This window comes from Austrofundulus limnaeus, unplaced genomic scaffold, assembly GCF_001266775.1.
Source record: "Austrofundulus limnaeus strain Quisiro unplaced genomic scaffold, Austrofundulus_limnaeus-1.0 Scaffold793, whole genome shotgun sequence".
Taxonomy (NCBI): domain Eukaryota; kingdom Metazoa; phylum Chordata; class Actinopteri; order Cyprinodontiformes; family Rivulidae; genus Austrofundulus; species Austrofundulus limnaeus.
This window is the reverse complement of record NW_013953195.1, coordinates 19072-32766: the sequence shown is the minus strand read 5'-3', so window position 1 is coordinate 32766 and position 13695 is coordinate 19072. Positions and strand designations below refer to the sequence as shown.

General features: G+C 40.3%; 2 protein-coding genes across 3 annotated transcripts in view; one reads left to right on the top strand and one right to left on the bottom strand.

Annotated features, from left to right (window-relative positions):
- The window catches only part of rab14l (RAB14, member RAS oncogene family, like), a 14145-nt gene extending 6065 nt beyond the window's left edge, over positions 1 to 8080 (top strand). For both annotated transcript variants that reach the window (XM_014028660.1, XM_014028659.1), the window contains 7 exons: positions 577 to 635; positions 1247 to 1300; positions 2372 to 2549; positions 4363 to 4429; positions 5437 to 5524; positions 5655 to 5685; positions 5792 to 8080. In XM_014028660.1, coding sequence (XP_013884114.1) covers positions 584 to 635; positions 1247 to 1300; positions 2372 to 2549; positions 4363 to 4429; positions 5437 to 5524; positions 5655 to 5685; positions 5792 to 5969 — 648 coding nt within the window. In that variant the 5' untranslated portion in view covers positions 577 to 583 and the 3' untranslated portion in view covers positions 5970 to 8080. The remainder of the gene's footprint in view (positions 1 to 576; positions 636 to 1246; positions 1301 to 2371; positions 2550 to 4362; positions 4430 to 5436; positions 5525 to 5654; positions 5686 to 5791) is intronic.
- A 135-nt stretch (positions 8081 to 8215) lies between these two features.
- The window catches only part of abl1 (c-abl oncogene 1, non-receptor tyrosine kinase), a gene marked incomplete at its 5' end in the record, with an annotated part of 9107 nt that continues 3627 nt past the window's right edge, over positions 8216 to 13695 (bottom strand). Inside the window, 7 exon segments of the mRNA XM_014028658.1 lie at positions 8216 to 11321; positions 11560 to 11688; positions 11806 to 11895; positions 12000 to 12152; positions 12258 to 12442; positions 12942 to 13119; positions 13297 to 13381. Coding sequence (XP_013884112.1) covers positions 9652 to 11321; positions 11560 to 11688; positions 11806 to 11895; positions 12000 to 12152; positions 12258 to 12442; positions 12942 to 13119; positions 13297 to 13381 — 2490 coding nt within the window.

The window sequence follows — 13695 nt, the reverse complement described above, 5'->3', positions numbered from 1 at the left end:
GTGAAATATATTTATGTTTGTGGTTGTAATGTGACAAAATATGGAAAAGTTCAAGGGGTATGAATATTTTTGCAAACCACTGTAGGTTCAGTTGGTGATTAATGCCAATTTGTAAATAATTTCAAAGAGACTGTGTGATCTGTTTCTGCTAGTCTTCCTGATGATAGCTGTGACCAAGCCTATACGATCCTTAAAATATCTAACGTTATTTGTTTGGGGAAAATAATAGTTCAAACCCAGAACATCCAGCAGTTCAACTCTTGTATTTGTATGTTTTTGACATAGTGGTGATATTGTGGGCTTTTTGTGCCGAAAGTGACTTGAGTATAAACATACTGGATTTTAAATTGGTGTCGGAGGTATTTTTGCTGCAAAGCCTACCATACTGGAGATGCTCTTGTGTATAGACAGAGCAGTAAAAATAAATGGTATGTTTCTGTTACTTTGCCATTATTCAAAATATGCAGTCTCCATCAGAGCAGGCCACATTGCAAGATAAAAAAAACATAAATCTGTCATTTTAAATGTTTTTATCTTTTTCACTGACTAAATAGCCACCTTCTTTTTGTCTTCCAGAGCCACAATGGCCACTGCACCATATAACTACTCCTACATTTTTAAATACATCATTATTGGTAAGTAAACAACATCTGTATCCACACTAATGAATTATATTGATAAACTTTGCAGCACATAGAGTTTTGGCATAAATTCCTCCATAAGAAACTCCAAGCAACTTTGTGGCATAAATGCAGCTTGTACTCTTTGGGCAGTCGGGCACACAATTTTAATTTATGTACTCATTCACGTACTTTCATATTCATAAATTCTGAACATTTTTAAGTTGTTTATCTTCTGGTTAAACTTAAAACACACAGCTACATCAAAGCTGAGAAGCTGAGTCACAAATCCTTACCGTGGTCTGTTAAATATTTCAGATTTTGTTTGTCCAATTATCTCATTTTAACATCGAGATTTTATCCAAAGTCTTGACTTATCTGAATTACTAACATGGTGGTTCTTGGCGAGTGCGTACAAACCTGATCAAAGAAAGAAATGCACTTCTTCTTTTTTTACATAACTTAAATTGTATTGTACACACGGTTTCTCTTTCCTGATTTAAGGACACGTGAAATGTTAAGTGTTTCTGACTGACAGAGAAGTTCTTACATCATGTCAGAGAATAGAATTGTTCTTTCGTTTCCTCAGCTGACCTGAGTTTCTCTCTTTGTGCCTCTCTGCTCAGGGGACATGGGGGTAGGAAAGTCCTGTTTGCTTCACCAGTTCACAGAAAAAAAATGTAAGTGCTGCCCTGATTTTTTTTTTTTTTGCCCCTTTTTGATCTGTCTGTGCTTCAGTGGTTGCCAGATTTCTCTGGAGTGTGTTAAATTGCTTTCAATTTTTTTTTTTTTTTAAACGTAAGCGGAAGTCTGTATCAAAGAAGGCGAGTGTGAGCTCACAGTGAGAGTCTCTTCTCCTGTGTATGTGCCAGCTGCAGCCTCCCATTGCCATTCAGCTCAGTTATGTTCACTCAGTGCTGTGCTGCTATTAAGGAGCCAGATGCTGTGCTCCTCATTCACATGTTCATGATCACATCCTGCCCTTATCTAAACACACACGCAACACACTTACTGGTATGATTCAAGGAAGGGTTTTTCATGTCAGCGTGAAAGGAATTTGACACGTTTTGATTGTTTATATTTTGAGTTTACACAGCTAACATGGTAATTAATTACTGAGTCATCTTCTGCTAGTTAACAGCAGAAATCAGGTTGGTTATTTTGGATGAGTGTTCACATGTACAAAATTTATTATAACTTAAAACTAGGCATAGATATTAGGGGTGCACCAAAAAATCGTTTAACATCAGAATCTGGGACGTCCTGACATCACATGGAGCTGGTTCTGGAATGTATGCATGTGCAGAAAGCACCAAAACAAAGAGAAAACTACATAATTGGAGGAAAGAGAGATTCAACTGACCCTGTCTTCATTGAATGCAAATATTTGGCTCATTTTGTTTTTTACTGAAGAGTCTGAGTTTGACATGAGCTTCATTTGCTAATTTTGCACACAGTGAACTGTGTGCAAAATTAGCAAAATGAAGATGAAGCACTTTAGGAACATGACAAATTTGCTCACATCGAGTTTTGAATGAAAAAATCGATTTTGAATCGAATCGTGAGATAGTAAAAGGTTCCCACCCCTAACAGAAATCATGGATATAAATTAAAATGGATAAAGGATGGAACAAACTGAACTGCCACCCTTAACAGAAGTTCACAATGGATCTGTAGAACTTAATAAGATAAGGTTAACAGTGGAACATTTTGTCATGGAAAGTCCAATTGAATTCACTTCCTCTCCACAGTTATGGCAGACTGTCCTCATACAATTGGTGTGGAGTTCGGTACAAGGATAATCGAGGTGAGTGGACAGAAGATCAAGCTGCAGATTTGGGACACAGCAGGACAAGAGCGCTTCAGGGCCGTCACGCGCTCCTACTACCGTGGAGCTGCAGGAGCACTTATGGTCTATGACATTACCAGGTGAAGCATGTTTTTTTTTTTTGTTTGTTTTGTTTTTGTTTTTTGTTTTGTTTTTGTTCTGCTACACTGGTCCTAACTGGGTTGTCCTGATACCAGTTTTTCTCAAACTGAGTATGACTGCTTCAGTATGGCTACTCGCCACTACTGAGTTAGAACTTAAACATTACTCATTGATTATAAAAACACATTTCTTTTATTTAGAAGCTGATTCTAAATTAGATACATATCTAACGTTTGTCATAGTGACCTCAGTCTGAACGTTCATGTCACATTTATCCAACTTGTACGTCAATGAGCTGGGGGTTACAGATTGATCCATGTATTGGTACTAACTTTGAGTCAGGTTGTTACTCCACATGCTTTCAGCTACAGAGCAGAAGTCCAGTTTCATTTTTTTTCTTTGAATTTCGCATGCATGTCCTGGATGACTGAGAACCCATAGAAACATGTTGGTGTCAGACTGTGTCTATACTAAAACTACTGGATCGATTTCTTTGGTTAGTTTTACTTCGAGCATGTCGCTTTGTTCCATAAATACAATCCTGCATCAGAGCAAAGGCTGATTCAAATGTAAACAATGAACTAAACAAGCATGACAGATAATTATTTAAATGTCTGAGATTTAACAAGAACTTCAGAATCGACGTGCTAACATGTAGCATCCACAGACAGAGAAATGTTTACGTCTGTAAACAGCGTGCTGAACATGATGTCGCACCATCTGCACATACAGGTCACATTGATGGCATAAAGCATTCACACTGGAGTCTGATGGAGGTCGCATTTATTTAATAAAAAATAGTATCTGCTCCAGTTATCAGGACGTTTAGGCAGCACGATGGATCAGTGGTTAGCACTGATGCCTCACAGCAAGAAAGTCATCACTAGTCCTAACAAAAAGTTTTCATAATATACACCATCACCGCCTTTAAACTTAAAAGCAAACAATCCAGAACAAATATGAGCAGCTTCTATCACAGCTTGTGTTCAACATGCTCCCTTCAGATGTTAGACGGTATCATTGTTCTGCTAAACAAACACAGCCCGACATGTGGAATGTCTGTTCAAACTGCAGGAAACTCCACTTGTTTTCCCAAGAGGTAAAGAAAATGGAACTCCAGCTATAAATTGTTTATATTACTGGGAATACTGGTATTACTCCTTTTGGTCTAACCCACAGGGATGAGAGTTGGTGTTTGTTTAGCCCTGCACAGTTGTTGTGAATCTACACATATTCATATCCTGTTATTAAGAGGGTGTGGCAGTGAAAGCTAAGAGTTGTTTTTTTGTATCCTGTTTGTTTTCCTCCTTGTGGTGTGTCTAAAAGTAAAACCTGGTTCAGTGTGCAATGGATCAATGCAATTGTTACAAAATAAGACATGTATTTAAAAATGTGATGCTTCTGGAAACAAACACAGCAAACATCAAATCTATTGATGTTTGGGAGCCATTTCTACGTTTTATACTGTTTTGTATTTTAGACCAACTCCCCATTTATGTAAACATATTAACATCATGATTCTTATCAGCACAAAAACTTAACAGAGTGTAATATTAATTAGAATGTGGAAGTTTAGGTAATGACTTCAAATAGATGACAGGAATAACCTGGTGTTAGAGATCAATGGTGATTCAAACAAAGCATTATAGATCAATCAGTTAATAGTTTTCACTTAAGTTAACAGTTTTAAATTGTTCAGCTTGCAGTGATGCTGTCTCTTCTCATTTGTAGCTGTTGCCTCCGTCTGATCTTTTCAGTGACAGCAGGATATTATGTCTTGTCATAATAACATCTGTACTTGTTTTCACACAGGAGAAGCACTTATAACCACCTCAGTAGCTGGCTGACTGATGCCAGAAACCTCACCAACCCCAATACTGTAAGTACACAGATCGACTTCTCGTTACACTTGAATTATTCTGTGTTTTTGCATCTAAAAAAACCTGCATGATCCTACATATTTAAAATGCATGTTTTATTTTGTCATTAATTTCTTTAATTTTCTTTAATAGTTTAGTTTTCAGTTATTCTCTTGTTTTCCCTTGGTTCTATTTAAAGCCACAGATCCATTTCTTAACAAAGTTTTCCTGGTAAATATGATTAACTCTAAATCCTCCTGCTTCCCATCAGACATCTGTGCAGCAGGCCTCTTCCTGTAAATGTTGTTTCTTTTTAGCTTTTTAAACATTTCTTGAGCATAAACCCAAACAGGAGCTTTCCATACTAGTCCAAAATGTAAGTTTCAAGTTTGCTCAACAGATTCTTAGATAAATATCGTAATGTTTGTCATTTTATTAAATAATTTTTTTCATAAAAGCAAAAGACCAAAAGCATGTTCTTAATGCTAAGAAAAACTGATGTTCTGGGTCCCCAAAATGCAAGTTTCTGTAGATTTTTTTGTGTGCAGATTAGCACTACATCACTTATTTGCTGTATTAAGAATCTACAGTAGTCAGTCCTTCAGCTACAGCCAAAAAAAGCAGCCCTCAGTAAGTTTATGATCTGATTTAGCTGAAATTACTTCTAGAGGCCAAGTGGTGGCGCTGCTGTAGCCAAATTGTTCTTTCTATCCCATGTTTTACAATGCCTGATCATTTGACTTGCATTGCAATCATTGAAATAAAAACCTCCTAATTCAGACAAAGGGCTTTATGACCTAAGATAATAAATTGTCCCAGAAACAAGCCCTATTTTGTGGGTCTCATGGTGACATAGTTACCAGTGATTCTAACGTCATATACACCTCATTCTTTTTACAGACAAATCCTCAGTGCAGCTGAGCTTTTTTATTTTTAATTGTTTTATCTTTTCTAGAGTCACAGAGGAAATTTCTTCCAGGCAGACTCTACTTCTCACTTTTTCCATTCCCTGTGTTCATGTCATCAGGTGATCATTCTCATAGGAAACAAGGCGGACCTGGAGGCCCAGAGGGACGTCACGTATGAGGAGGCAAAGCAGTTTGCTGAGGAGAATGGTGAGCCGTCTCCATTTGATTGTGATCTTAAGTTGTCACTTTCTGAAATCCATCTCTGAAGAATGATACCAGGTTTTGGCAAAACAGCATTTTCTGAACATGACCAAATGTGCTTCTGTTGTGTTTTCAGGTTTGTTGTTTCTGGAAGCCAGTGCAAAAACGTAAGTTTGTGAAACACTGATGCATCAGTCTTAGAACTATTCAATTCCCTGCATTAATTAACTCACATTTAGCAAGTTTTTCATCCTAGTGTCTTTTTTGTTTCAGGGGTGAAAATGTCGAGGACGCCTTCCTCGAAGCTGCTAAGAAAATCTACCAGAATATCCAAGATGGCAGCTTGGACCTGAACGCCGCCGAGTCAGGGGTCCAGCACAAGCCCTCGGCGCCGCAGGGCGGTCGGCTAACCAGCGAACCTCAGCCCCAGAGGGAAGGATGCAGCTGCTAATGACCAAGCAAAAAGCCCCCACCTTGTACCCTTTCTTCTTCTCTCTGTTCTGCCCACCTCCCCCCTCAAGCAAATCCTCCATCCATTCTGACACCTTTGTAAGTTCATCCCTCACTGCACCAGGAGCCGTATGAGAGCGGGGCTGCAGAGAAAAGGAAAAGGGGGCGGTGAATATCAACTTGGGTCAGACTGAGCTGGGCTGTGTGGACTACATCTCCTCTCCCTCTTATTTGCCTGTCTCCCTTTGTTGCTGTGTCAATCCTCTTAAAACTGTCAGTGTATATTTGTCTCATATTGTTCATCCTTCATTCCCCCTCCAAATCTCAGTCTACCCCCCTCCCTATCAGTAGTATCATAGATGGCACCATGAGTTACACTGGTCACTGACACTTTAGATAGATGTAATGTTCAAATAACAAAGCAAGACTGTTTTATGTTTGGTTTTATAGCTATGTATGAAATGTAAACAATGCTAAGTTTCAGTCATCACTCATCATTTTTGTATAAATCCAAACTAAATTATATTCCCTAACTCCTCTCGTTGCATGGTTTATGATTCCATCACTTTATCAGGTCGTGCAGATGAGATATCCCACCTTTTATTTAATTTCTGTGGGGACAGAAAGCAATGAAGTAGTGTAACAATTAGCCGCACAAGTAGATGCTCCAAGCTGTGTCGAAGAATGTGTTCGAATGAGCTTTTTCCAGCAGAATTTAAACCTGCTTCTGGCTTTACATTCTGTTTTTGCTGCTGGCACGAAAGTAAATTGCTTTGCCAAATCTGATAAAAACTCAGGAGAGAGAGAGGAAAAACATGTAATAAATGTAAAGAATTACCTTTTAAATGCTACATGGGTACCGTAATTCCTTGGTCTCTGCTGAGGTGTTACAAAGAGTTTGAGGTGTTTTTCTGGTCGGTCTGAGTGTTACAAAGTTGAATGGACGGTTCTTTAGATGAATTTAAAATGTCACTTTAACAAAAAGTCTTTTCTGTTTTTGATGAAAAGATAAAGTCATCAGTTTGCACCAGCTCTTTGTTCAGCTAACCCAGAAACTCTCCCCACAGTCATATCAACATGTCTGTACCAGCTTTTCTTTTGTCATCGTTTGTTGCCTTATGAAAAGTATTCTTTAGTCTTTGTTTTGCTGCACTTGCTCTTCATGCTGCTGTTTGGATCATCCAGATTCGATGAAATTCTGCTCTTTTAGGATGCCTCTTTCAGTTTTACTTTTTGAATAAGTATATGCATCGCATCTCTAATGACCAAGAGTTAGCAGCATGGTCTTAAACTCACATTTTTGGTTATTTGTGTAAAAACAAATATATTTCTCACTCCTTTTATTGCGATGAAGCTGCACTGAATAGCTTATTTGATGTTCATCTGGAAAGTTGTTGCTCTGCGTCATTAAACCAACACCAAGCAGCAGCATGACTACCTTTTAAACACAAAGTTGTGAAAATCGAGTTGTTTTAAGTACAATTTCTCTGTAACATAGCAGTTCCCTTACAGCTGTATATATTTGCTTCTTAACTGCTGGTGATGACCTCGCTACTGTACTTTGGATTTAGAAATTTGTTTGGTGGCTCTGCCAAGATCTTGTACAGTTAGTGTGCTAGTGGGTTGCCTGTAATTCATGCTTGGGAAATTCTGTAACATAGTTTCTATTAATAATTGTAAGTAAAGGACAGACGACACAGAAAGCCCCGCCCCCAACTACCCCCATCTGCACACTATTGAACTTATTGAGGGGAGAGGAACTGGATTGAGATGATGTACAACTAGTATTTATGTCAGCAAATCTTGCTTCATCTCATTTCTGTACAGGGTGAAGAATGAGGCATGCTTGTGTTGATAATCCATTTTCTTTTTCCACCCAATCATGGCTCATCTGAACTGGAGAGGCCTAAATTGCGGTCTTAACTTTTGGGGAGCAGGGATTGGTTTGTTATTATGAGAACCGGGTGGGCTGGGCTTCCTTTCTCCTGTGTTCCACCATTTTTGCAGTTTTGAGTGACCACTTCTTGCTTTTTGTCTGTCCACAATTTAAAAAAAGTAAAAAAAAAAAAGTAAATATGTATAAATTTTTAAGAAGCTGTGCTAACATTTAAATGCGTTCTTGCGTGTATGATTTTAAAATGTTGACATTTTGATTTTAATGACAAAAATACTCTAGTCAGAAAAAATAAATTATACATAACCTGTACCTGTGTCTTTTGAATCATTAAAACACCATCAGATCCAGAGTTGTATTTCAAGTAGCACAACTGCTTTGTATTTTATTGCAACTAAAATTGCACCCAGGTTAGAAAGGAAAGAAAAAAAAACTTACAAAATGAGGGCAAAGTTTGTTTGCAAAAACTGGTGATTGAGATAAAAATAGAATAGTGGTATGTTTTAGAGATAGGAATACTTAAAGTCAACAATGACAGTACCATTAAAAATCAAGGCTGTTAGCTGTGATTTTTTTTTGTCCTCAGTCTTCGCAGTCAGGCAGGGCATAAAGGATGAGACAACTACAGCACAAATACAGAAAATGTCCAAGAGTTATAGACGAGAACAAAAATCTTACAGTGGAATTCCATGTGTCTGTAATGGTCACCCTATTGGATATACAATTTATTTTTTATATATATAATTTTTTTAAATTGAGACAGCAAGTAAGAATTTCAGTCCAGTGTTTCCCCCAGGATCTATTTTTCTTTCTGGGGTGAAAGCAACAGCTTTTAGACCTCAGAGGAATAAAAGCCTGTCATGAAAACAAGTCAGCTTGGTACTCCTTGTAGCATGTTAGTATTGGCTCTGTTGACTGGCACAGAGAAAGTTGTGTTTACATACATAAAAAGAAGGTCCATTGAGTTGCAGATCATACACACACTTTTTTTCTTTTGCAAACAAATCCAATTTTAAAAAGCCACTTTCAAGCACACAATACAACCTAGCCAGAGTAATATATCTGCACTTTGTGAGTGCTGAAACTGAAAAAGCCCTGCTGGTAGTGTCTAAGGCACTATTTGTTACTCAAGTGTTGCAGAAAAGGGAGAAAGGTAGAGAAAGGCTGAAGTCAGCATCTCAATTTGCTCCCATCGTTCTGTTTTTGGCATATGGTTGCCAACACTGAAAACAGGATCAATACAAAAACACTGGCAAAATTTCATCTCTCAAAAAACACAACCCTGATAAAAACAGAATAGGATGTGTGTTGGACAAAAACATCCCACTCTGTTTTCCTGAACTTTTTGAAGGTGAAAATGGAAAATACAAGTGACGAATCTTTGTAAGGCATTGTGGACCAAAACAAGTAATTTGTTGCCAATTGTCGCAGCACAATAAGGACACATAGAAACAGGCCTTTTTCTTATGATAAAGCTGATGAAGACAGAAAAAATAAAGCCAAAAACAGACATAATTTCAAAGACATTTGGTGAAAAGTCATGATAAAGATTTGGCCCCTAGCCTCATCAAAGGCCCTAAATAAACGATGTGCATTCATAGTTATGGCTGTCTAACAACATCCATGTAAAGGTTCCTTTGATTCCATTCATTGTAACCACAGGATTAATGAAGTCAGAGGACTGTAGAGTGAACCTACAGTGCTGCTCTCGATCTCACCTCACCCTTCACAGGCCACAGCTCTGAAGGGGTAATGTCATATAAAGTCCATTATGGTCCTTTTTATTGCGCTACCTCTGAACGATGTCACTGATCTCTTTGACGGAGGACAGCAGCTTACTGAAGTCCTGCTGCGCACTGGAGCCCCCTGTGGCGGTGGGACAGATCTGAAGTTCGCGCAAGCCGCTCTCGAGCTTGTTGATTGCCTCTCGGAAGGCAAACTTGTTCATCTGCTGAATGGAGTCAACGAAGCTCACGCAGTACTTGGACAGGTTTTTACCGGCCTCCAGCACGGCGCTGTGGCTGCCCGTTTGCTCGGAGACACGAGCGATGGCGGTGCGGAGCAGCTCAGCTCCGTCCAGCAGCATCTCGCGTGTCACGGCTGAGTTCGGGGTGCGTTCAGAGGCTTGGCGGGGTGTGGTCTTGCGGAGAGAGATTCGGGTTCTAACTAAAGGGGTGAATGCAGTTGAGCTCTGATCAGTGGGGGAGGTTACGGACGAGCCCCCCTGGCTCTGGGCAGAAGGAAAAGTGGTCGCTGAAGTGGATGAGGTGGGGGATTTTAGTGGCTGAGGTTTAGAGGAGGAGCTCAGGGGCAGCTTTTTGGATCCCTCACTGACTGGTGAGCGGGCTTGGTCACTAGCAGCTGTCGTGTGGTGAGAATCTGAAATAGAAGGAAGGCACTTGATTTTGATTTCAGACGGAGAGGATGAAGGGGAAGAAGCGGGAGAGGGGAGTTCTTGAGTGGGGCTACGAGACATCTTACTTGTCTTGGGACCAGTTGGCGGTGGAGGTGGGGCTGGTTTGGGTTTCTGTAATTTCCCCTTTTCTCTGACAGATGAGGGGTCTGTCGTGTACTTGTTTCTGCGGGCCTTACACTCGTCTCCAGCTGCTCCCAAAGCAGGAAACACGTTGGACTTGAGAAGCTCTGCATGGAGAGCACTGGTCTTGGAGTTCTCAGGCCCCGGCACACCCGGTCTCTTCACCACCTTGGGTGTCAGTGCTTTTGGACTGGAACCAGGACTGGGATCTCCGTCTTTTCCCAAAAAGGAAGAGGAGGCATCCTGCGATGTGTTCAGGCGTGGTGGGGGAGTCAGGGTGCCTTTTCGAGGGGCGTTCTCTCCTTTCTGCTCATTGGTCCTTTTTCGAGGCAGAGCTGGTTTTCCTACCAAGGTGCTTGAATCAAAGTGACGATGGCCTGGATCTCTTGGCAGCGTGACAGATTTCCACTCTGTGCTATCTCTGCCATTAGTGATGTTAGAGGACCAGAGGAAACGGCTTGAGTTGGAAATAGGTTCCTCTTCACCAGGTGGTGTTGTGGCCTTACCTCCTGGACCAGGTACGGCAGGAGCTCCCTTCTTTCGGGGGAACAAAGGTCCAGGGTAGTTAGGACTCCCACTGGTAATACTGCCTGCCCCATTATTGGTAGTTCTCAAAAACTTCGAGGTCTCATTTAGAGACAAAGGTGCACCATTGTTGAAACCGTCACTGTCTCGAGGATCAGGAGTCACAACCCTCCTGTCAGAGTGACCCTCGTCTCGGAAAGAGGAGCTGCGTTTGGGTGGATCTGGTGCGCTCTTCTTCTTTTTCTTGATGAGGCTGAGGAAACCGCTGCCACGTGTCTTGTCCTTGTCCTTGTCTCTGGGCAGCAAGCGGTCATCTTCATTTAGGTTGTTGTCCAGCAGGGGGCGTTCTTTCCTAGGAAGCATTGGAGAGGACACAGCCACCTCGGGGTCGACTAGGTCTAAGGAAGAGGATATAGGGGACACAGGGATAGAAACAGAAAAAAATTTATTTAAAATACAATAAAACATTATTGCATTAAGATATAACGTTTCAAAACTGAAGGCTTATTAAGGAGAGAAAAAATACAAAGTTAGTATCCAACTGGAGTTAAAACATAAAATGACCAATGAGGATTAGGACAAAGAAAATTACATATAATTACAAAAAGCAACAAAGGCACATGTCGTGCATCGTACCTGGACTGTCTCTGTCTCGGTTTTCCATGTTTCTGCGAGGAAGTCTGGTCTTGGTGGGCAGCTCTGGAGCCTGTTGAATCGGGCCTAGTGTTGTCTTTTTCCCCTTCTTTCCCAGCTCCTTTTCAACTTCTATAATTACACAGATAAGGATTTGACATTTTAACAACCATCAAATACCATTATGTTTTATTTTCTTTTAAATCTGCAAACTACAAATGTTTTAGGAGTTAGAAAACCTGCACTGACCATCAGAGATACTGGATTCCTGAAACATGGTCTCAAAGGCCTGATGTGTTTCAGCGAACGTTGGGCGTTCTCCAGGGCTCCACCTCCAACCTGAGAGTAATGAGTATAAATCAAAAAATACTTCCAAAACAAAACTTTTGATTAGTACGCAAGCATCATAAAAAAATTGTATTTGGACGCATTTTTGTACTCACAAGCTGTCATTAGCTCATAGACCTTCTCTGGACAGCCTTCGGGTCGTTCCATGCGGTAGTCTCTTTGCAGAAGCTCATAGACTTGGGACAGGTCGATACCAGGATAAGGAGACATGCCATAGGTGGCAATTTCCCACAACAGTACACCAAATGCTAAGGAAGAAGAAACAAGGCAGTTAGTTTGGTCTTACATTGTACCAATAGAGTTATATTGGACAATACTGTATATTTATAAAAAAATAAACAGCTATCAAATACCCCAGACATCAGACTTGATAGAGAATGTGTTGTAGGCCAGACTCTCTGGAGCGGTCCATTTAATGGGGAACTTGGCACCAGCGTGAGCCGTGTACGTATCTCCAGTCATTAGCCGGCTAAGGCCAAAGTCTGCAACCTTCACCAGGTGGTTCTCCCCAACCAGACAGTTACGAGCAGCCAAGTCCCTGCAGAACAGGATAAAGGGTCGTGAACAAGATATTAGAATTTATACAGTATGTGACTTTAGGAGAAAGAAAACTATTGTAAAAATGAAGGTAAATAGATTGCAACACAGTAAGGTATAAAAATGGAGAAAAAAAACTGTAGTTTTTTTTACTGTGGTGCTGAATTTCATCATATGTTTTGTGTGATACGGAGTTACAAGCAGAGTCCTGTCAGGCTACAGAATTAAAATGCAGTTTGGCAAATATAAAAACATAAATCTTCTCTCACTGATTCTTAAAGACCAGGTTAAACATGCCAGAACAAACTATATTACGACACTGGCTTCTCTGTGATGCAAAGAGAGCGAGAGGAAAACTGCCCAGGAACGAGGAAAACAAAGATTTAATGTCAGCAAGGTTTTTGTTTTTATTCTCTGATATTGTCAAGTTAAAAAAAACCCACTCGATATTAAAGACTGAAAACAACTTGCTCCTATTATTTTCAATTAAATTTAGACACCTGTGTATAAAGTTTTTTTTCTCCAGGTACTCCATGGCGGAAGAGATTTGTGTGGCCATGTACAGCAGCACCACGGCATTGACGTCCTCTCTGTTGCACTCCCTCAGGTAGTCCAGCAGGTTACCGTGGGTCATAAACTCTGTGATGATGTAGAATGGCGGCTCCCGTGTGCAAACACCTGTGACGGGCAGGTATAAAAACCCAAACTAATGAGTTTGATTTTATTTGAAACAGGCTTTATGAACAGATACAGCAGCATTAGCCAAGATGTTGGCAGGAAAGATTTTACACATTAATATTAATCTATATGACAGGTGTAATGACAGATATAGTATATTGTTTTTGTTTTGCATACCCAACAGTTGTACTAAGTTGGGGTGTTTAATCTCTTTCATAACAGCAGCCTCTTTGAGAAATTCCTCCACCTCCATTGTGTCTTCCTGCACAGATATTGCCAAAAACGTGAAGCAAGCTTTATGTTAGTTGCAGTTACAACAACATAACAGCAGGTGGCAGCATTATTCAGCTAGAATACAGTTTCATATTGACACCTTCCTAAAAATTTATATTGCCTAAAGGCCTGCATGCTCCGTCCAAACTGATGAAATTGGCTCTCATTGTTGCAGTTGCATGACGAAAATAGTGTCATTCAGTTCACAGCTTCGAGTCTTCCACCCCTTCTTGTCACAACCCGTCAGAATTATTACTCCCCCCGCCCGCCCACACACACACACACACACACACACACACACAC